Source organism: Mustela lutreola, chromosome 1 (genome assembly GCF_030435805.1).
Source record: "Mustela lutreola isolate mMusLut2 chromosome 1, mMusLut2.pri, whole genome shotgun sequence".
Classification (NCBI taxonomy): Eukaryota; Metazoa; Chordata; class Mammalia; order Carnivora; family Mustelidae; genus Mustela; species Mustela lutreola.
Genome location: NC_081290.1, coordinates 248151804 through 248174156, shown reverse-complemented (window position 1 = coordinate 248174156; position 22353 = coordinate 248151804). Strand labels below are relative to the sequence as shown.

General features: G+C 42.0%; 3 protein-coding genes across 9 annotated transcripts in view; 2 read left to right on the top strand and 1 right to left on the bottom strand.

Annotated features, from left to right (window-relative positions):
- SPTY2D1 (SPT2 chromatin protein domain containing 1) overlaps nt 1–4092 on the top strand; it is a 43995-nt gene extending 39903 nt beyond the window's left edge. For both annotated transcript variants that reach the window (XM_059137851.1, XM_059137855.1), the window contains one exon: nt 886–4092. In XM_059137851.1, coding sequence (XP_058993834.1) covers nt 886–979 — 94 coding nt within the window. In that variant the 3' untranslated portion in view covers nt 980–4092. The remainder of the gene's footprint in view (nt 1–885) is intronic.
- On the bottom strand, nt 3629–18461 carry MISFA (mitochondrial sheath formation associated). Its single transcript, XM_059138003.1, has 7 exons — nt 18169–18461; nt 11464–12639; nt 9905–11255; nt 9059–9274; nt 8553–8642; nt 6526–6563; nt 3629–5844 (listed from the first exon to the last, which is right to left on the bottom strand). Exons 4-5 carry the CDS (start codon nt 9125–9127, stop codon nt 8553–8555), a joined length of 159 nt encoding a protein of 52 aa, XP_058993986.1. The 5' UTR covers nt 9128–9274; nt 9905–11255; nt 11464–12639; nt 18169–18461; the 3' UTR covers nt 3629–5844; nt 6526–6563.
- A 32-nt stretch (nt 18462–18493) lies between these two features.
- The window catches only part of UEVLD (UEV and lactate/malate dehyrogenase domains), a 60381-nt gene continuing 56521 nt past the window's right edge, over nt 18494–22353 (top strand). For 3 of the 6 annotated variants that reach the window (XR_009345477.1, XM_059137885.1, XM_059137870.1), the window contains exon 1: nt 18495–18646. Coding sequence is in view for 1 of the 6 variants with exons in the window: in XM_059137870.1 (XP_058993853.1) it covers nt 18599–18646 (48 nt within the window). In the remaining 5 variants the exon portion in view is untranslated. Of the gene's footprint in view, nt 18647–22353 lie in introns of all 6 variants that reach the window. The other 3 variants (XR_009345484.1, XM_059137894.1, XM_059137877.1) reach the window with 3 other exon arrangements.

Here is a 22353-nt window from a genome sequence, read left to right as displayed (position 1 = left end):
GGGGCTCGATCCCAGGACCCTGGGATCGTGATCTGAGCTGAAGGCAGAGGCTTAACCCACTGACCCATCCAGGCGCCCTTTTTTTTTTTTTTTTTTTTAAAGATTTCATTTATTTATTTGACAGCAAGAGAGAGTGGGAGCAGAGGCAGAGGGGGAAATAGATTCCCCACTGAGCAGGAGCCTGATGCCACGCTCATTCCCAGGACCCTGGGATCATGACCTGAGCCAAAGGCGGACACCCCTCTTTCCCCATCCTTAATTCCCTTTCTATATCAGACACATCTCTGTCTTGCTAACCTATACAACTACTGGCATTAGGGATCTGAGAAGTGATATGAATGGAGGGAGGAGATAAATATAGAATGTTATTTTATTTATTGACTAAATTTTCTTATTTTTAAAAGCTGTTAATCATAAGTAATTTATATTTTACTACTTTATTGGGAACATTAAGATATTTTGTGTTGAGGTTTTATTTGAGGTCTTTTTTCTACTGTAAGTGAAGTCAGTGGCAGAGGCTCCTAGTAAAAAGTACACCTGCTAGTTTGTTTTCAGTGGTAAAGCTTTGAGGCATTTTTAATGCATCAGCACATTCCATGTGAGCTCTCAGTTTAAATTTCGCTTTTGGGGCGCCTGGGTGGCTCAGTGGGTTAAAGCCTCTGCCTTCGGCTCAGGTCGTGATCCCAGGGTCCTGGGATCGAGCCCCACATCAGGCTCTGCTCGGCAGGGAGCCTGCTTCCCTCTCTCTCTCTGCCTGCCTCTCTGCCTGCTTGTGATCTCTGTCTGTCAAATAAATAAATAAAATTAAAAAAAAAAATTTTTTGCTTTTAATTTTTAAAGAGTGTTAATTTCATGTATATTGACAATTACTTTTTTTTTTGACAGTTTAAGACTAGGTATGCAGGAGGACTTAGAGGAAATGAGACGTGAAGAAGAAGAAATGAAGCGTCGAAAGGCCAAGAAGCTAAAGAAGCGTTAGCTGCTGCTTGTATTTATTTTTGTGAAATTCTGGAGACTCTGTTGCAAGGAGGTCCTGCCTTCAGAATGAAGAATCCCCTTTATGATTTTAGATTTATACTTGGGTACTCAAGGAGAAGGAATGCATACTGTCATTTGCAGGCTGTCATTGGAGCATAAAGTATTTTCAAATACTTTCCAGGGTTAAATCTGTAATGCAGATGATAGAATGCCCAGTTGAGTGCTCTTAGGAAGTTAACTGTTCACAGGTGCCAGCCTTGATCCTGATGAGCTATGCACTCTTAAGGTGGGGCCACTCACCAGCCAGCCAATCTTAACATTGTTCCTTTGCTACTTCGAAAAGGAAACAAAAAGGATTGCCTCATGACTTCATAATTCTGCTGACGTGTGAGTAGGGAACTGCCCGGCTCCCAATTAGGCTCCCAATTAACTTTGTCTTTCAATGAGGAACCTGGCCCCTTCCAGAAATGTTGCCAGCAATAAAGTGACCTGTCCTAATCTATATGTTTGGATTGAGAACTTGAAAATGTAGAGTAGGCTTTATAATTATCATATGGATATCATCTCTGTGACTGAAGTAAAAAGTAGAATAAATTATACTGTATTCTGCATTATTTGTGGATTGGATGCTGAGCATTCTTATTCACTAATTTAGGTGATAAGGCAATTAAAAATTTTTTTTCAAGTTAAAATACAAGTTATGCCATTTAGTTTTAAAAATATATGTTTCCAAGTTTTCCTTTCAGATATACTGTTATGTTGGCTTTAGTATAAAATAGACAAGGTCACTGTGCTGATTGATTTTTATCTATAAAATTCATTTTTATATTGAAGAAAAATGCTTATTTTATTCAAACATTAGATTTGGAAGAGTAATAGTTTAAAAACTGAGGAAGTAACATGGGAGACTCCCTTTTATTCTCTTCCTTCATTATAAAAATATTTTGGAAAAGGTACCCCTGTACCTCTTGATATAATGACTGCATTTTATCTTAAATTCTTTAGCAATTAATGGCAAAAACCAAAAACTAAATTCATGTGTATCAAGAGCACCACCTTCTCTTTTGCCCATATTGCACTTTTATTTCAAACTATGCACTGTGAAGAGATGTTTTTCCCAAGTTGGAAAGGATGTTCCCTGTTACTAGTGTTTCACTGGGCTGTGGAACTTTCTTCATTCTCACTTTTTTCAAGTCATATTTATAGACTGATATCTCTTAAGTCTCAAATCCTGGCCATTCCAGTCAGGCTGACATAGATTCTGGCTGGAGAGAAGCCAAGTCTCAAGGAAAGTCAACAACAGAAAATGAGATACGATGCTAGAGAGTATTTGTCCTAGGTTCTAAATGTGGAGGGTTGGGGGCAGTGGGACATAAGCTTGTAAAACAGTTCCAGGTTGCTTTCATGTATTCCTTTTTATCCATAAAGCTTTATTCTAGTTTGGTAGTAGAGATGACTGTTGTTAGCCTCCTTTAACGGGATAGCCATGTGACCCAGGCCCTTAAGACTCTCTCATTTTGAATTGAGTTTCAAATTTCAAAAGTTTAAGGATTTAACTTTGAAGCTGAATCCTGTGAAAGATGTATTCATCACTAGGAATAACACCCTTTCTAACATCCACACAGAACTGTTACACTGGCAGAAAATCCTATCAGCTGCCTCTCACCCATTTCAAATATCTTCAGTGAAATTGATTTAAAGGTAGTGTGCTGTTCATGTAATGAAACAGGTTTGGAACATTATTTCCTTTGCTGTCACTCTTGTGCTTCCCCCCCTGCCCCCGTTCAAACGATTTTTTCTTGGATGTATTTTTCAATATGCAGACTTTGAAAATCTATTACAATCAAGTGCTTATCATAGCCAAAAGATTTCTCGTGGCTTAAAGTTTACTAGCACTTTATTCAATATGCAGTTATTTGTACTTAAAGGCACCACTGTGCTAGATAATAAAAGTTCCAGACCTTGAAAAGGTTGTGTCCTTAGGTATCACTTTTGAATGCATTTCTTCTACGGATGTTATTCTTCAGCATCAGCATTATAAAAGGGCACTTCTGTAGCTCAGTTAAAAAGAAAGTCCTGAGAAAGTCTTTTAGATTAGTCTTGGCCTTGTTTCCAAATCCTGTCTTCCATTTTGTTCTGCAGTTCCTGACCGCTCTTTCGAAAAGCCCACAAATCCTTTGAAGAAACTGGAATAAGCTGTTATTTTATCAAGGTTTACAAATTAAGTGCTTGGTTTTTAACGTATCCTCTACCATTTTGGTTTTCAGATTTTATTAATTCAATATCTGAAGATGTGCCTTTTATTGGGTAATGTTAATTCACGAATGTAGTAATGTTATTTCACGATTGTAATGTTACATGATCATGGGTGTGGCATTCTCTACAGATGATGTGAAAGGAAAGTAGTTTTCATAAAACTCATATGGCTCTGATTGCACAGTCCCACTTGCTTTTGATGTTGCTATGTCAAAGCAAGGGGCACTTTCTTTTCAAGCTACTTTCAGAACTTGTCTTTGTATTTTCTCTAAACTGTAAATGCAGTTATGTCCCTTGGAGGCCAGGGTACCACATGTCACAGACAGCCTTACATGTGCGCCAGGAGAGGGTTCAAAGACTGTTAACAAAAAAGAACGTATATGGGAACTCGAAATTTCATTTTTTTAATGTTACCCCAAGATTCTCTCCAAGAAATTACTGTTTTGTATTTTGTAACTTAAAAGCAGCTATTAGTACATTTCTGAGATATAGCACGAGACCAAAACATGTTTGGAAAGAGAATAAATATATGAAGAGAGACTGGTTGGTTTATTTTCAATGTGCTGAATATATTAGACTACTATTTATTTTGTGAGTGGATGTGATAAAATAAATATTCAGGTGTTCAGTGTATGCTTAAGAGTGAGATATAGATTTCTTTGGAGTTATTAAATCCATCATGTCTTTCTACATAATGGACAAATCAAGTTTTAAAAAAGAAAACATTTACCTAGCTTAGCTTGTTTTCTGGTGCTGTTGACCTGCAAGAGAATCTACTTTTGCATATACAGGTGAAAGTTTTGCAATTTATGTATAAAAGAAATTGTAGGCATTAAAAATATTTTATTGATATTTTCACTGGTTTGCCTTTATTTACCAAAACTCAGATATTACTTCTCCCATCGCCCTGAACATTTTCTCAGCTAGAACCCCCAGTAGGCTCATCAGACTTAAGGTGGGATTTGCCTCCGTATACACACACAACTGTTCTTTCCCCCTGACACATTCGTGTCCGCTCATAACTGACACCTCTCCCACCCCCACCAGCTTAAGAGCTGGTCTGCTACCAGATACCCAGGTTAGGAGAATTGTTTGGAGGTATACTCAGGAAACTGGAAGGAAGAAGAACTGGGTATATAGTTCTTGTCAAGAAAATGAGCAGGTTCTGATCCCTTTATAATAGAGCCTGAAATAACTTGAGATGAGTCGTTTGGGATATGTAGGAGGCAAATGGGCACAGCTGTGCAGCCAGAGAATGCAGGCACTTAACTGGATGAGATACAGTCTTGGTCACATAAGAGGTATAAGAGATGGCAATATCCTAGAGTCAGGATTACACAGTGTTGCTTATGGCTTTTGAGTTCTATTTTCTTAACATAAAAAATAAGGGCAATCCATTCAGTGCCCAGTTCCACTTAAAGAGAGTTTAGCAAACAAACCAAATAGTCATCGACAAAATGTTACCTGCATAACCAAAAGATCTACTTTGGTGGTAACATTGCCCTTTTGAACACTGGAACTATCAATCACCCCACGTAGCCACAGGATGGGAAAAGTTCCATACAGTTTGCTTCAAAAGTACTTGCTCTCAGGTTCTTCCCCCGCCCCACCCCCCAACTCCCCTCAAGGTTAGAAAATCCCAAACCACCTCTAGAGGGCTTACGAAGAATTAGGGCTCAAGCGTCCAGAATAATAGCATGGGTCTTATACTTAGGTTTCCATCCTTGGTCTCAAACTCAAACTTCATCCTACCGAGGACTGAGCAGTTAGTTGGCTTTTATTCTATGCGCTTCTATGTTTTGTTCCTATGTGTTTCTATTAGCAGCAATCACTGCTCAAAGAATCATCAGGCACCTTCTTGGCTATTCAGGTGAGGGAGGCATTTGAGCCAAGAGACAGCCAAGATCTTGGATATTCCAGGCTCTTGTTTGGGTCTTTTCCTTGGCACATAAAAACCAAGGAGAAGGTCTGGATCTTAATCTTGATTCTGCAATCCAGCGCTGTGGGGCTGGTAAGATCCTTGAACCTCTCAACTTCATTTTTGCCATTTTGTTAAAGGAGGCCAGGGCCCAACCCAGGTTATTGCAAGGGTAAAAATAATGTACAAAAATGCAGTCCTTTCCCCATACAGTGTAAGCCTTAAGTTCTGTGTAATAGCTGTGAAAAGGCCACAGAGACTTATCCCCAAAGGATAGGCTTGAAGTTACCCCAACAGCATTTTCTGTAACGTTTTTTTCAACCCTGAACCTGGACGCAGGAGATAGCCTATACTTGGGAACTGGGTCTAAGGAGCTTTGGAGAATTTCTATCCTTAAGGATACAGAAGAGGGGGCAAATTGAATGAGGTATTTTAGTCTTACTTCCAGTCTTAAAACAAGGGACCCAATCACATTTCATCTAACTACCTCCCCACCCTGCATCCCCCTGTTTCGAGCTAACAGAATACCAAGTCTTCATCTTAAAAAGTACGGTAACTTTTTACATAAAATGTGACAAAATAATGTGCAATTACTTTATGCAAAACCAACAACAGGAGCTGTGTAGCCGGCCAGGTGAGCTTCAGAGCTGCATTACTTCGCCAGGATCATCTTTGCTCATTTCCACCGGAGTCTGGGGGGGAGAAAAGTATGTCAGGTGGGCCTTACCTAGTGTCTGCTGGAGTGTGGGCATGAGGCAGTTGCCCTCCCTGCCGAGGACAGGCACACGTAGTTTTGTCCAGTTCTGTGTCTTAATGCCTTTGATCCCCGTTGCCAGAGGGACATAGCCATGGAGGAGGAGGCCAAAAAGGCACAAATATCCAAGGTCTACCAGGAAGAGAGAAGATCTCTAGCACCAGAACCACTTTATTGACCACCATTTACTCGAGGAGAAGGAGGGAGGTCTGGGTTTCTGGTGTGAGCTGATTTAAGAAATGCTACTGAAGCCAGAGCGCACAAAATGGCCCCCTGAGCACAAAACGAGGTGACCTACGTCAGACAGCTGTGACTCTGGGCCTGAGATGTCTTTACCTCTATATCTCCAGGTTCTTTGAAACTGACGAATCTAAGACTAAAGACTCTTAAGAAAATATGTATAAAAGACATGAAAGAGAGGGAACCTTCAGTGAACGATAATAGAAGTACATAAGCTGCAAAGACTTCCTTAATAAAGAAAAGACTCTTAAAAAAAAAAAAGAAAAGAAAAGACTCTTTGGTCTAAAGTTCCTAGAGTTGGATCTTGATGCTTAGCTCATTTATCTGGGGGAATACCTTTCAAAGTAGGAATAGAGACCAAAGTTGAAAGCACACTTACCCCTCCTGGGGGATACTTATACCCCTTCCACATGGTTCCTGCAATGAGAACCAACCATAAGACAACAATCATCGTGGAGTTTCTTGCTCAGCTGGCGGTGTGTGCTGGGGAAAATGAGTGGTTCTGAAAGGTGTTCAGTTCCTTGAGTCCTGGGAACTGGGCTGTCTTCATTCAAGACCAGATGGTGGATAGCCCAGCATGATAGCTCCTGGCTGGAGAGTTTTTTGGTCTAGTCTGAACTGCAGTGGCTTGCCATGGCCATTTTGGGGGCCAGAGCTCAGACACCAATTGTGACATCAGCTCCTGTGACCTTGAGGGGGGACCAGTCAGAGTAAGCAACTATCGGACAGTGGGCCAGCGTGCCTGGCATGTTGGGGCCAAAGAACCCTTAATAAAGGGCACTGTTCGGGGCACCTGGGTGGCTCAGTGGGTTAAGCTGCTGCCTTTGGCTCAGGTCATGATCTCAGGGTCATGGGATCGAGTCCCACATCAGGCTCTCTGCTCAGCAGAGAGCCTGCTTCCCTCTCTCTCTCTCTCTCTCTCTGCCTGCCTCTCTGTCTACTTGTGCTCTCTCTCTGTCAAATAAATAATAAATAAAATCTTTAAAAAAATAAAAAATAAAAAAAAAATAAAGGGCGCTGTTCACTGGTGATCCTACGTGGTTAAGATCTAACTGGCATCACTTCTTTATTAACTCCTCTCCCATCAAAATATTAACTACTGGTTTTATGCAATCAGATGCAAAAAAGCATTGCTATGCAAACAAAACAAAACAAGACAAAATATCCTGGATTAAATGGGAGGATTGTCTAGGCATGCTGTGAGCAATTTACTTTCTATACTATCGCTAGGCTATTTGAAAGAGAACAATCTTGCATTTTGTGAAACACCACAGGTAAACCCTCATTATGCAGGGTATGCCCCCCTCTCTGTCTCGCTGGAAAGGGAAAGGAAGGAAGATGGGCTGTTATGCTCATTTCACAGCAGGAGAAAGCTGAGGAGCAGAACACTTTCGGTGGTTTGGTCAGGATCAGGCGGCTCAGCTAAGCTGGTGCCCAGTGCCCCTGTCCACATCCCCATCCCCTGAGGTCTGAGGTCTGAACTGAGTTGGGTCAATATTCACATAGACATTCTGAGGCAGGTGGAGGAAGAAAAAAAGAACCCTCATGCCCTGTCCCTGGGGTTGAAACTTGATGCCCTGCCATCTAGAGTAGCTTCCCAGAGAATCTGCTCCTGTAACGGTTTATTACTAAGAGTTTAAGTTTCTTTAACAGTGGGAACATCTTTGAAAAAACAGGTCTGAATGAAAGGGAGTGGGATGTGAGAACCCTAGGAGCTGTTTGCTAAAAGGATACTGTATTCATGTTTTCTAGAGGTGGGCTGGTCCAAGAGGATATTTAGTCCTATGCTTGCATCCCAGCTTCACAATCGAGTTGGTCTGTGGCCTTGGGTAAATAGCTTGAGGTTGTTGTCTCAAGTCAATCTTTGCTGACCAGTTTATTATTTTGCTCATCTGTTAAGTTAGCGCTTTGTAAATACTTTGCATCAAATACTTGACATGAATTCCCAAATGCAATCCTCACAAAAGTAGTAAGATACTGAGCTATCGCCATTGGGCAGGTGAAGAAAGTGAGGTTTAAAGAGAATTCAACCTTCCCAAGGTCTTACAGCTACTGAGGAGCAAGGTTAGGGGATAGACACATTCACCATAACTCGTCTTGGGAGCTGCCAAAAAGGGGCACTAAAAATACTCATCCCACTTCTTACAGTTTGTGAGAAAAGATATTAATAGACAGGAACAGTCTTTGAAAAGAATACTTAGGAGATGTGCTGAACCAATCTTGGAACCTTGGCCTGCTGCCCAAAGCAGGGCTTGCTGTCTTCTTTCCCCACCGCATACCTCAAACCACTTCCCCTTTGCCAGCTGGTTGTTTCCCAGGGGGACATAAACTCCCCACTGAGATTTCAGAGCGTTGTGGCGTACTCTGGAAAGGGAGAAGTTGAGTCCAGCAGACCTGACCACTCACTCAGAGCTGCGGGTCTTCCAAGGTCTGGCTCCTCAGTCGTGTCTTGTCCTCCTGAACAGACCACTTCTCTTTCCACTTCAGGGTTGGAGGCTGAGTCAGAAAGAAATGTAAAGGCAGAAGTGGTTCTACTTGTTGGCCAAGTAGGTAACCGCCTCTGTATGATGCAAGGGCCGTTTGGAGGTCCCCCCAATGCTCACATTCCCTTCCCTACCAGTGACCCCTCATCTGCTTGGCCTGAAACCCTGTCTCCAGCAGACCCCTTATAAATTCCATAATGCTTTGAGATAAGTGCTATTATGTACCCAAGAGGCAGGTGGAACTTGAAGATATCCCAAGGGGATGAAAAGTAGCCTGGGAAACGAACTCTGTTCCCACTGCATCCTGACCTCTAATTAGTGGTGAGACCTCAACTATCCTTCCCCTTCGGTCAGAAATCCTAGCTGGGAGGGGGAGCCAGAGCCAGAACTGCCCACTACCAGGGGTTCACAGGCAGGGTCATTACTTACCATGAACTCCGGAAATGTGCCCATGTAACATGCAAGTCCAACAAAAAGCATCCAGCCAAGTACAATCATGATAACAAGTAAAACAATGTCTAAGACACAACTGCGCAGTTAAAGACTATTCACCAAGATCTTGGCAAAGGAGTGTGCTCATGAAACCCTCAGTTGGAGGTCTTGCATGTCAGTTCCAGTCCTTGGTTCCAAAGGATCCACACGGCCCTAGTGGAGAAGTTAGGAGTCTAGTAGTGCTTTGTGACATCATTGGTCACATGGCCCAAGCTCACAACAGGTCAGAGAGACTGCCCCGAGACCAGTAGCTGCGCGGCAAACTAAGCTTTTTATATGCATTCTCTCATAGCAACAATATGAAGTAGGTGCTATTATCAAGTCCATTTACTAAGAAGACTGAAGCCTAGAGAGCCTAAGTGACTTGCACCAGGTCACAAGGCTGGTGCTCCAGACCAGGGCCAGGACTCAGGCCCAGCTACCCATTAGGCAGCTGGGCTCCTTAGGCTAAAACAGGGAAGACAGCGATTGGGAAGTGTGTGAATGGAATAAACTGAATTCTAGGGAAAAGTGAGACATCTCTTATTTCTGTCCTCGTAACTCTCTCATCATCCCAAGGGCTCTGTCACCATCATTTTATACCATTCTTCAATATCTTTGGTCAGTAACTCTCTGCTGGTTCTCCTCACTTGGCCTTCAAGAAGCCACAAGAAGTCCTTTCCTCACAGAAACCTCCAACTCATGCTGTGGCTCCCTTCCTAACCGGTTTCCTAATTTCCTTTTATGACCACAAACTTCTTAAACAAGTGGTCCACACTCAAAGCCTTTCTTCCCAATCTCTACCTTTCTTCCATATATCACATTCCAACTTCTGGTCCCACACCACTACTTAGATGCTCTCAGAGGTTACCAAAGACCTCTTTTTGGTCAAGTCTAATGACCTCATCTTCATCCCTTTGACCTCCGTGCACTGTCACAATGGACCCTTCTCTCCACCAGAATTCTTTCTACAGACACACGCCCCTGTCTTATTTTGATATGCCCTTTATTTGCTTTACATTTTTGAATGATGAAAATAGGTGCTCATGGTAAAACATGAAACCACCTGCAGACATATAAGAAAAATTTAACAATCTCTCCTCTTTTCCCTCTCAATTCCCACCCTCATGATGTACTCAAGCCTGGTGTGTACCCTTCTACCAAAGGATCCTCCATGAACCTGCAAACATCAGTACACATATAGAGGGATATAGAGGATTTCTTTCCAGTGTTGCTTTACTAAAGGTGATCAGATTACTCACACTACTAAGAACCTCGCTTTTCTTCTGTTAACAATACATCATGGACATCCTCCTGGGTCCATGGATAAAAAAAATTTAAACACATTCCTTTTTTTAATAAGAAGTTTTATTGAGGTATAAATCACATATGATAAAATCCACTCCCTTTTAGCGGGCAGTTGATGAGTTTTGAAAAATGTGTCAATCTCGTAACTACCACCACCATCAGGAGAGAAGAAATCTCAATTATCTCAAAAAGTTCCCTGTGCTCCGTTGCAATAAGTCTCCTCCCTTGGACTCCTTGCCCCCTGGAAACCATTTATCTGCTTTTGCATTTTCCAGAACTTCACATAAAGAGAGTGACAGGCTCATTCACTGGCTTCTTTCGCTTAACATAAACTTTGAAGATTCATCCATGTTGTCCAATAGCTTGTCCTGTTTTATTGGATGAACACATGGCCCACTACATGGACAGCACAGTTTATCAATTTACCTTTCAGAGAACATTTGGGTTGTTTCCAGTTTGGGTTATTATGAGCAGAGTTTGGATTATTATAAATCTGTGGGTAGTTTCCTTTGTGAACGTTAATTTTTAGTTTCTCTAGGGTAAATCCCAGCAGGGGTATTTGAATCTTATGGTAAGTGCCTGTTAAAAAAACCTTTTATCACTATTCTCAGCAATTTTACTTTGCTGTGACTATGTAATTTTCTGCACATTTCTTCTATTTGGGGTTCAGGGAGCATCTTAGAACTGGGGTTTATGGTTTTCCTCAAATTGGGAAAATACTTGGCTAATATTTCTTCAAATATTTTTCTGCCTCCCAGTTCCCCTCTGTGACCTCCATTACATGTGAGTCCAGTAACCAATGTGAATGTGTCCCAAAGCTTGCTGGTGGTTCTGTTCATTCCTGAGTCTTTTGACTCTCTCTGTTTCATTTTTTTTTTTTTAAGATTTTATTTATTTATTTGACAGAGAGAAATCACAAGTAGATGGAGAGGCAGGCAAAGAGAGAGAGAGGGAAGCAGGCTCTCTGCTGAGCAGGGAGCCCGATGTGGGATTCGATCCCAGGACTCTGAGATCATGACCTGAGCTGAAGGCAGCGGCTTAACCCACTGAGCCACCCAGGCGCCCTCTCTGTTTCATTTTGGATAGTTTCCATTGTTTTCCTTTTCAAGTTCACTCGTCTTTCCCTAACGGTGTCTAATCTTCTATGAATCCCATACAGTGCATTTTTCATTTGATGTTTTATTTCTCATCTCTTCAAGCTCAATTTGTCTTTTAAAAAATTCTTTCATTTTCTTTTTTTTTTTCCACATCAAGTTCATGCTTCCCTTTGTATCCTTGAGCATTTTTGTAAGATTGATGATAAACATTTTAAGGATCCATCTGCAAATTTATCATCTCTGTCATTTCTGGAGATGTCTGATGGTTGATTTTTCTTTTTGTTATGGATTATATTTTCCTATTTCTTTGAATGCCTGGTACGTTTGGTTTGATGTTCATATGGTGAATTTTACAAGGCTGTCTACTGGACTTGGTTATATTCCTTTCAGTAGTGTGGGATTTTTTTGTTGTTGTTGTTTTTCAAGGATGTTTGGATCAGTTTGATTCTTTCGAGGCTTGTTTTGGTATCTGTTAAGTGAGCAAAGAGCAGCTTTTACTCTGAGGATAATTATCCCCATTACTGAGCTATGACCCTTCTCATGCCCACTGGGCACTCTCTCTGATGCCTATTGTGTTCAGTCTTTCAAATCTGTGGAATTTTCCACAACTCCTGGCCCTTTTGGGAGCTCCAGGAAGTGTTTGGCCTGCTGTTTGTGGGTGACTCTTATCCTGGCCAAACTCAGCTAAACACTCACACGGACTCCTACTGAGATCTCCAGAGTTCTCTCTCTGTGGAATCTTCTTTGCCAGGACACCAACCTGCAGCTTCCTGACACTCTGGCCTCCTTTGTACTCCGCTCTTTCTTTACAACCTAGCAAGACTAATCTTGGTTTGGGGAACCCCACTGTGCAACAGTCTGAAAATCACTTCCAGGCACTAGGCTGGGGCAATTGCAAGGCTCATCTCCTTTATTTACTGTCTCTCAAAGTTCACAGACCTGTGCTTGCTGCTTCTTGCGCAAGATCTGAAAACAATTATTTCATATATTTCGTGCAATCTTCTCTTTGTTTATGGAGAGAAGGCAGCTCTGTAGCAGTTGATCCTTCTAGGTAGACACAGGAATCCAATTTATTCTTTTTTAAATTTCTGAATAATAGTCCACATTTATTTCCTTTTTCTCCTAATGATGAATCTATCAGTCAAGAGATGGAAACCACACAGTAATTTCAACAAAGTTTAATAAAGAGAATTATTAACTAGGAACAAGAGATTAACTAAGGAAAAGGTAGAAAGCTCTACCTATACAAACATAGCATATATAGGGAGCAGCCACCACCCCTAAGGCTGAGGCAAAGCACCCAAGGGAGAAACATACTTGTAAGAGTGCCCCCCACCGGGGCACCTGGGTGGCTCAGTGGGTTAAAGCCTCTGCCTTCAGCTAAGGTCATGATCCCAGAGTCCTGGGTTCCAGCCCCGCATCAGGCTCTCTGCTCAGCAGGGAGCCTGCTTCCTCCTCTCTCTCTCTGCCTGCCTCTCTACTTCTGATCTCTGTATGTCAAATAAATTTAAAAAAAAAAAAAGTGCCCCCCGTGCTTCAGATCTGAGATCCAACACCTGGTGAAAAAGTGGTGGCCATCCCTGACTGGATGGTAGAAAAATCCAATCAGCTGCAAGCCAGACCTCATAATGAGAGAATCACTAGATGCTGGTGAAATTTGCCAGGAAGTCTCCAGGGGGGTTCTGGGAGACTCACTGATCACTGCTGAGAATCTGCCAACAGAATATACCAGGATGCTGGTGGTAGAACTCAAGGAGTTCTCTACGGGGTGCAGGTGGTAGAACTCAAGACAAGCTATTCAGTGGCAGGGACGCCATTGAAACTCAATGGAAAACAGTCCATAGAGAGGCCATGGGAAGTCAACATGGGTAAGGACCACTGCATAGCCCCCACGTGCCAGCCACACAGCAGAACAAAGAGAAACAAAGGCATCCTGGAACCAGGAAGAGAAGTTTCTTCCTCCTCTAGTAGCTCCCCAAGGCACTCCACTGATAAAACTTATCATCCCCACGAGCAAGGAAAAAGGGTTTTACAAGGTTCAAGTTCATTACAGCAGAGTAAGCGGTGAATGGTGGATTCGGAGCTGAAGGACAGTGAGTTCATAAACGGCACAATGTGCATTTAGGTTTTCTCCCACTTTTTACCACCGTACATAATGTTGCAATTGTTACACAACATTTCTTAGACAATTTCTTCTGAGAAGTGCCAAGTTTTTACTTGATAACCAGGAAAGCAGGAAGATGACAGAGTATGCCAGTTCCAATACAGCATAACAATGGAGAGGCTATATAAAATCCTTCCAAAAAAAGAACTTAAGAAAAGAAAGATTGTAATTTCATTTCATAAGGACAAAGGATATCTTTCCAAGGACAAAGGATGCCTGTGGTGGGACTGCCTGGGGTGCAGCATACACTGTTGGTCAATGAACAGCAACACAGGCTCCATACATCTAAATGAAGGATACTGGGTTCTGATGCACACGTTTTTTAAAATTTTCATGCGGTCTCATTTACTTTTTTTTTGTTGTTGCCTATGCCTTGGAGTCCTATTAAAGAAATCACTGCCAATGACTGCCATGACGTTTTCTTCCTATGTTTCCTTCTAAAAGTTATATTGTTTTAGTTCTTACATTGAGGTCTCTGATCTATTTTAATTTTTATATATGGTGTTAGGTAAGAGTCTAATTCATCCTTGTATATGGATATCCAGTCTTCCCAGCACCATCTGTTGAAAAGACTGGATTTCCCCATTAAATGGTTTTGGCACTCTTGTCAAAAACCATTTGACCATGTATGCAAGGATTTATTTCTGGGCTATCTATTCTATTCCATTGGTGAGGTACTTAAAGATGTCAAAATCATAGAATTCTGAGTTGCCAGAGGCTGGGAAGATGGAAGAGTAGGAAAATATTATTTAATAGATATAGGGTTTCAGTTTTAGAAGAGGAAAAGCATTATGGAGATAGGTGGTAGAAATGGCTGGGCAACATTACGAATGTATTTAATACCAGTGAACTGTATACTTAAAAATGGTTAAGATGGTAAATTATACGTTATGTGTGTTTTACCACAATGAAAAAAATGAGGGGAAAGAGAAGTAAATGATAAGGATACATGTGTCTGATATTTGGAATACCAGGATTTCATCCCTGAACAATGTCTGATAGGACAAATAACTATGAAGGCAAAGAGTATAAACAGAGATCAGAAGCAGAACACCAAGAAAAAAATTCTAATTTTAAACAAGCCACTCTTGTGACTTTTCTCAAGCTACAAACAAAGATGCGAAATATACACTGTTCCCATTTCTTAGTTTGGGGATTTTTTTTTTCCTTTTAATATAATTAACAACTTTGTACCTGTGTCTTGGGTACCTTAATTCCAGTAAGACAAATTTCCAAAATTTTTCTTACAGTATCAAAGGTATGTCAGATTACTTTGCCCAAAGATTGTAGCAAATTATGCTCCCACTGACTACGTTTGAGTTTTTTAAACCAGGGTGCAAGGATGGGCTTCAGTGGATCTCTGAACATTCCCAGAACTGGAGACAAAACGGACTGCATATGTTGGCATGTACATTTTTCTGGGACAGATCTGTATTTTCCAACAGATTTTTTTTTTTTGAAGTCTGAAATGCTAATAAGGCTGAGAACTAGTACACTATACCATCTTCTCCTTATGGCTTTGGTCACCCTACACTTATATTCATTCAGCAAACTTAGCAACTATCAGAAGAATGAAGACATGCATAAACTCAAGTATGTGAGGCACTGGGAATACAGAGACAAGTGAGATCTGACACCTGTCAGGACCTTACAGTCCCTGGGGACAGAAAGAGGGGAAGAGATGAAGTAGTTCAGTACAATTAAAAAAAACAAAAAAACAAAAAAAAACCCAGGCAGGGCATTAAAGGTTAAAGCATAGAAGACACAACATGTTTGGGGGAAAAGTAAATATTTCAGCCTGACTACATTACAGGCTGTAATAGTGCCAATTTCTGGACGTGGGGTGCCTGGGTCATACCAAAGTCAGCCAGTGTTTGTACTCCACAATCTTCCTCTTATGAGTAAATACCAACAGGCACAGAACTCTAGCTTCGTAGAGATTATTAATCACGAATTTTCATCATAATTCACACACAGGTAGGCAGCAAAATGCACAGAGAAGGAACATGGTCTCTGACACCACTTTCAACAATAATTTAACCTTCCTGAGTCTTGGTTTCCCCATCCATAAAATGGAGCCAATTATATCATAAATCCTCTATTTTAAGGTACATACTTTTTCACATTTTAGTTCTTTTCAAATAGGTGTAAGTGTTAAAATTGGTATTTATATTTAATTTTGTACCCTTTTCTCTCCCAAAACCTTGTCAGTAATACATCTCTTACTCAACAGGATCTCAGAAATGAGAAAATAGGTAATACAATCCTAAACCTCAGTTTCCTCACCAGCAAAATTGAGATAATTCTATGTAGGTCATTGGTTCTGAGAAGATTAACTGTGGTAAGCATGTAAAATTCTTAGCAAAGAACCTTCCACACAGGAAATGATGGCATAAAGTGTTCACAGGGCCTGTAAGTCATTCGTGACTAAACCAGAAGAGATGAGCTGTTTGGATGAAAGGCGTCTTCCATAAACAGTTCTTTCATCAAAGATTGAAGACCCTTGCTCAGGCCTCACTTTTAACATGGTATAATTTCCTTGATTAAAGGATTTCTGACAGGGTCTGTTAGATCTTAGAGGCCCAAGTCCCATTGTTTCCTAGGTTTGGTAGATCTGCCTGAGGTGCTCTCAGAGGCCTCTTATCTTTCAATCTTCTCCCCTCCTCCCTTCTCTCCGGTCTTCCTCTCTCGCCCCACAGGCAGTCTCTTCACAGGGCAGCAGTCAGACCTACTCCTTTAAGACTGGGTCACATCACTTCTCAGTTCAAAACCCTCCAGCGGCTTCCTCTTTCTCTCAGAGTAAAAGCCTAAGAAAGAAAAATGCAGCCCCTGACATCTGGGAACTGGTCTGACCCAGCCAGGAAGGTCTCCCTGTTGTTAGAAGTTGACTCGGCACTCAGGCGAGGCTATGTTATGCTCCTGTTGGATAAAACAACCTCACAGACGCAAACATCAGACAGGGTATCACTCAGACCATGATAAAATGAGACCAAATAAGGCCACTTCATAATTTTGTCTAAGCAGAGACAAACCCAGGTCACTGTGTAGCCCATGAAATACCAAACATTCTCTTCTCGCTGCTAATGCATATGAGTGACTGCCTCTTCTTTACCAATTACTGCTTTCTCCTTGCTCCAGTTTGCCTGTTGTATGGATATTTACTGAGAAATCCAATCACAGAACTGTCTCTGCTTTCTCAAAGCTCCCAATCTAGAGTGAAGGTTCACTTCATTAAACCCTCCCGCAAGTCACCCAAAGCCCCAGTCCTATAATAGGTCTTTCTCACACTCCCGCAGTGAGCAGTCCCAATGGATCTCCACAGTATCTGCTCCCTCACCGCGAAGAATAATCAGCCCCACATGCTTAAGTGTGGGTGTGTTCCTGATGCTATTCTGGCTATAGAGTATGACAAGCCAGAATCACAAATGTCTACAAAGGCCCCACAGGCATTAGAATCAACACGTTTGTCAAAAATGATTACTTGAACCACTGCTCCCCCAGAGTTTCTGATTCTGTAAGTCTGGGGATGGGCTCTTAGAATCTGTATTCCTCACAAGTTCCAGGTGATGCTAAGGCTGTTGAGTCTGGGGCCACACAGGAAGAATCACTGCCCTAAACCATTTGTGGCTTCCCCTTTATTTCCCTGATTTAGCCTACATCTGTCTCCTCCCCTTACTTCATTCTACTCTAGCCACACCGGCCATCTTGCTCTTTTGAGCTCACACCTGTTGTAGGACTTTGCTTTGAATGCCCTCTAATAGAGAACACTTACTCGCTCACCCTTCAAGGAGACCTACCCTGATCTCCTTACCCTGTCTTTTTAAAAATTTATTTCCCACAACACTTAATTACCTTCCAGCATATGGTCTCGTTTACTTATTATATGCATTGTTTTGCTCTCCTCCTAATAAAAGAATGACAGCCTTAGGACAACCGATATTTTTTTGCCCATTTTGTTTACTGCTGTATCCTCAGGCCTAGAAAAAGATCTAGCAAATAGTCAATGCTCAACAAAAGTTTGTTGAATGAATAATACCCTTTCCGGCCTTTATTTTCTTCTAAGAGAGTTACAGCATTCCTGCCTCTGGCTCACGGTGTAAGTACAACCTCGGTCCTGCTTACCCATCCTCCTGACAGTTACAATATCCATCTTCTTTTTAAGGCCAGCGGCTCATATCAGGGAAAAAGCAGGTAAGTAAATCACAAGTCAAGGAGACCACACAAAGCCAGCAAACTCCATCCCTTCCTCCTCTCTATGTGGATGACCTTATCCACCAGTCTACCTTCTCTCTTGTTCTCAAACTCTTTTTCTGACCTAGCTTTTTCCTCTCCTTGCCACCAACAGTTATGGCGCCCCTCCCTAAAAAAAAAAAAAAAAAGGCAACTCCTCCCCGAATGCTGCACCAACCCTCACCATCTCCCAGTTTTTCCACAATGCTTCTTCTGACTCCATTTTCCCTTTCTAGCTCCCTGAAAATTTGATTTTGAAGTTCCGTTACCTCTTCCTTCCTAAATCCAACTATAATTTTTGGTCTTGATCTTTCTTGATACTCTGCTGAATTTAACACACCCTTCTAGAAACTCTTCCAAAACAGCGCGAGTTGCTTCTACCTCCTTTACTGCATCTCCTCGGGTCCTTCCTATTCCTCTCCTTACAGATGTCCCCAAGTTTCCTTCCAGCAAGCCGGGTCGTGGCCCCGGGGCGCTAACGTCTTTCCGACCGCGCTCAGGATCCGCGCTGGGGCGCTGGTCCGACTCCCGGGCGGAGCGGCGGCTTAGCCAGGGCATTGGACGCGGGCGGACTTTCCAGCTTGGGGGGGCGTGGCCTTGGACCGCTCGGGAGACTTGGGCCTCGGCGGCCTCCGTCCAAGGGTGGGCACGGAAGGAATTCCGCGGACCGGAGTCGCGGAACCGGGCTCCGGGACGTGGATGGAGATGGAGTTCGACTGCGAGGGTCTCAGACGGCTACTGGGCAAGGTGCGGGCAGCCCTTCGGGCCGGGTCAGGGGCCTCGGGGTGTCCGGGCCGGGCTGCCTCGTCGAGACGTTTCCCCGACTCATCTCGGGGTTTGGAGCGGAGGCGGGCTGGCCTGAAGCCGGCTGCGGGGAGTGTCCCCCGGGAGGCTGCAGTCTCTCGCTCTCGAGTCCCGGGGTGGTGGCTGTGGCTCCGCCCACGATTCCGGGCCTCCACCCGGTGGGAGACTTTCTCACGCCACCTGCGTCTCTGGTTCTCAAACTGCTCCCCGCACTCGCCTGTCCCTTTAACCACGCCTTTCTCTCTGCTGGTAGGGCCTGCCCCTTTTTCCTGGACTTGCCGTCTCCTCTTTCTGAAACTCTACTGAGATGTCACTCCCCGCAGGATTCCGAATCGCTCCCTTCTCCCTGCTTGCTTTCGGAAGCTGGGATTATCACGTTGTGGAGTAATTACTTATTTACAATTATTTATTTATTCATGCGGTGTACTCACCGCAGAGACGGTGCTGTTGTATTCCCTTCCCTAGCCCTGTGCCTGACCACTGCGGAGGTGCTACATAACTGCAGTGAATGAAAGACTTGAGTGAGAGGCCTGACCCAGAAATCTAACCTACATTTCTGGGGCATGACTAGTACCAGTGTCCAGTTTAGTCCAGGCCATTGGTCCAGGCTCTTTGATTTCCCACCAGTGTATACTCTGAGGCAACCCTCCTTTCCCAGCTTTCTAGTTAAGTGATTAATTTTCTTAAGACTTCTCTATGCAGAAATCATACATGCATGCCATTTGGGGAGAAGGGATTTGCCTTAGTTGGGGCAGTTTGCACATCTGTGCGAGGTTGTGAAGCCTCATGACTGAAAGTGTTTATTTAATTGATTTGAATTATTTTATCTGCGGGGACAGGTGGGTATAGATTTTGTAGGAAGAAAAGTATCATGCTTATGACTACGCCCTTTGTGCCTTCTCTTCACAGAATGTATCAAGTTTTTAAGTGAGGGGAGCATGACAAATTATTGTTCAGTGGAAAGAAATGTTAAAGTTGAGAGTAGAATAAGAAGTTCATAATTTTTCCTTCATTAGATTAACATGATTAATATAATTTGAAATGATTTGGAGGATGCAATATTTATAATTTTTCCTAAATTGGATTAGCATGAATTTAGCTAATTTAAAATGATTTTGAGGATGCTAGTGGCTAAATGACTAACCATTTTGGAGAACCTTGGCCTTGTTAATTTGATTATGTGTGATTTATATCCCTTCTGCATTTAGGTAGATACCACAGAGAATTCATAGTATATGAAGCAACAGACATTTGCAGAATTATCTATAACTAAAAATTAGAAACAACCCAAATGTGCATTAACAGAAGAGGAATAATTTGTTATATATTCACACAATGGAAAACATTACTGTGTGGCAGTGAAAATTAACTGCAATGTGCAACAATACAAATGAATCTTAGAAACATTATATTGAGTGAAAAAAATTGGAAATTACATGCAAAGTTATAATTTGGTAAAGCCAACAAAATTAAAATTAAGCAAAACTAAATCAATAGCGTGTTGTTTAGGGATACATACATATGCATGATAAAAGCAGATAAAGGCAGAGAAATGTAAATCTATGTTAAAGGGAGGCAGTTGAATGGGTAAGAGGAGCACTCAGACAGATACAGTGGTTTTGGAGGGGTCTGTGCTGTCTTAATATAGTATCCAGTAGCCACAAGTGGCTATTTGTCAGAATTAGATAAAATTAAAAATTGAGTTTCTGAGTCACACCAGCCACATTTTAATTGTCAACAGCCACATGTGTCCTGTGGCTCCTATATTAGGTCCTCACGTATAGATCTTTTCCATCATGGCAGAAAGTTTGTTGGACATTACTATTCTGGATCATATGTGAGCAGGTTGGTGCATGGGTATTTATTCTTCCAAATTAGTGTATATGTTTGTGTGTGTGTGTACATGTATGTATATATTCTTTAGTTTGTATTAAATACTAAGTTTAGGGGTGCCTGGGTGGCTCGGTTAAGCGTCCAACTGATTTCAGCTCAGGTCATGATCTCAGGGAGTGGGATATGGGGAGACCCGTATCAGGCTCCACACTCAGCCTTCATGCTCAGTGGGGAGTCTGCTTGGGATTCTCCCTCTCTCCCTCCCTCTCCCTCTGCCCCTACCTGCCCCCCACCCTGCTTGCATGTGCACATGTGCACTCTCTTTCTCTCTCCATCAAATAAATAAATATTTTAAGAAACAAATATTAAGTTTAGAAAAATTAATCTGGTTCCCTCATTGGTATTTCAGAATTTTGTGGTTCCCACATCACTAGTTATTTTGGACAAGTAGCTTAACCTACCTTTGCTCCCTCATAGAATGTAAGATTGGACTCGATCTGTAAGATGTGTGCCAGTTAACATTTTTTAACAAAATGATGCCACAAAGTATTCCTCAGTGTGTCCTACATTTGAGGATGTCATAATAAGAGTACTCTTATACATCTTCCTAAATATAAGTCCCCACTAAATAAACATAATATAGCAGATAAAGTTAAAATTTTAGTAACTTCTCAATTTTTCAGTGTTATTGACTTTTTTAAATTAATTTTTTATTAACATATAATATATTATTAGCCCCAGGGGTACAGGTCTGTGAATCACCAGGTTTACACACTTCACAGCACTCACCATAGCACATACCTCCCCAGTGTCCATAACCCCACCACCCACTCCCTCCTCCCCTCCCCGCAGGAACTCTCTGTTTTGTGAGATTAAGAGTCTCTTATCTCTCCTGGTTTGTCTCCCTCCTGATCCCATCTTGTTTATGGACTTTTTTTGTTTTTAAAGTAGGCTCCAATCAGAGCACAGAGCTGGGTATGGGGCACAGAGTCCAGTGTGGGGCTCAGTGTGGGGCTCAAATTCACAACCCTGAGGTCAAGACCTGAGCTGAGATCAAGAGTTGGAGGCTTAGCTGACTGTGAGCCACCCAGGTGCCCCATTTCCTTAGAGAATGTTGTGTAGACTTCTGTTAGGTGGTATGGAACAGCAAGGGAATATATGCCTTAATATTGCACTAAGAAGATATTCTGTTTCACATATAGTGAAAATGAGGTGAACATTTTTTTAGGAAAGATGAAATAGGTCTTTATTTAGATGTCAAAAAGGCAAATCACGTATTTGACTAGTAGTGACTTTTGGGTATTCAAGCCCTGAAGAAGACTGCTTTTGCCCCCTTTTGACCAACTTCTATAGCAATTTCGCAATTAAATCCATTCTGATGTATATCCCTAGGTGATTAATCACATTCTCACAGGATTAGAAAAAACAGCTTATAATTTTAGGTAAAAACAAAAGTTTTCATTCATAATAAATATTCCAGGTGACAACAGTGCATTTTGTACATTTTGTACTTTTGTGGGATGATTTCATTCACATTGTTTATACTGAGTCAGGGACCCTGAATCTGGGCCTTATTTCACTCTGCTGCAGTTAATCTGATCAGTTCTTAGTTTTGATGCCCAGTCCTGTCGATCATAATTTCTTTCTGTATCCACTCTTCTCATATACGTCTGCCTCTTTGCTAATTCCCATCCAATCAGCCTACATTTATCAGAGGCATACCCTGTGCTGAGTGCTGTGGGGAGATACAGAGATGAATAAGACATGATTCCTGCTCTCAAGTGGTTAATAATACACTTTTTCTCCTGCCAAATTCT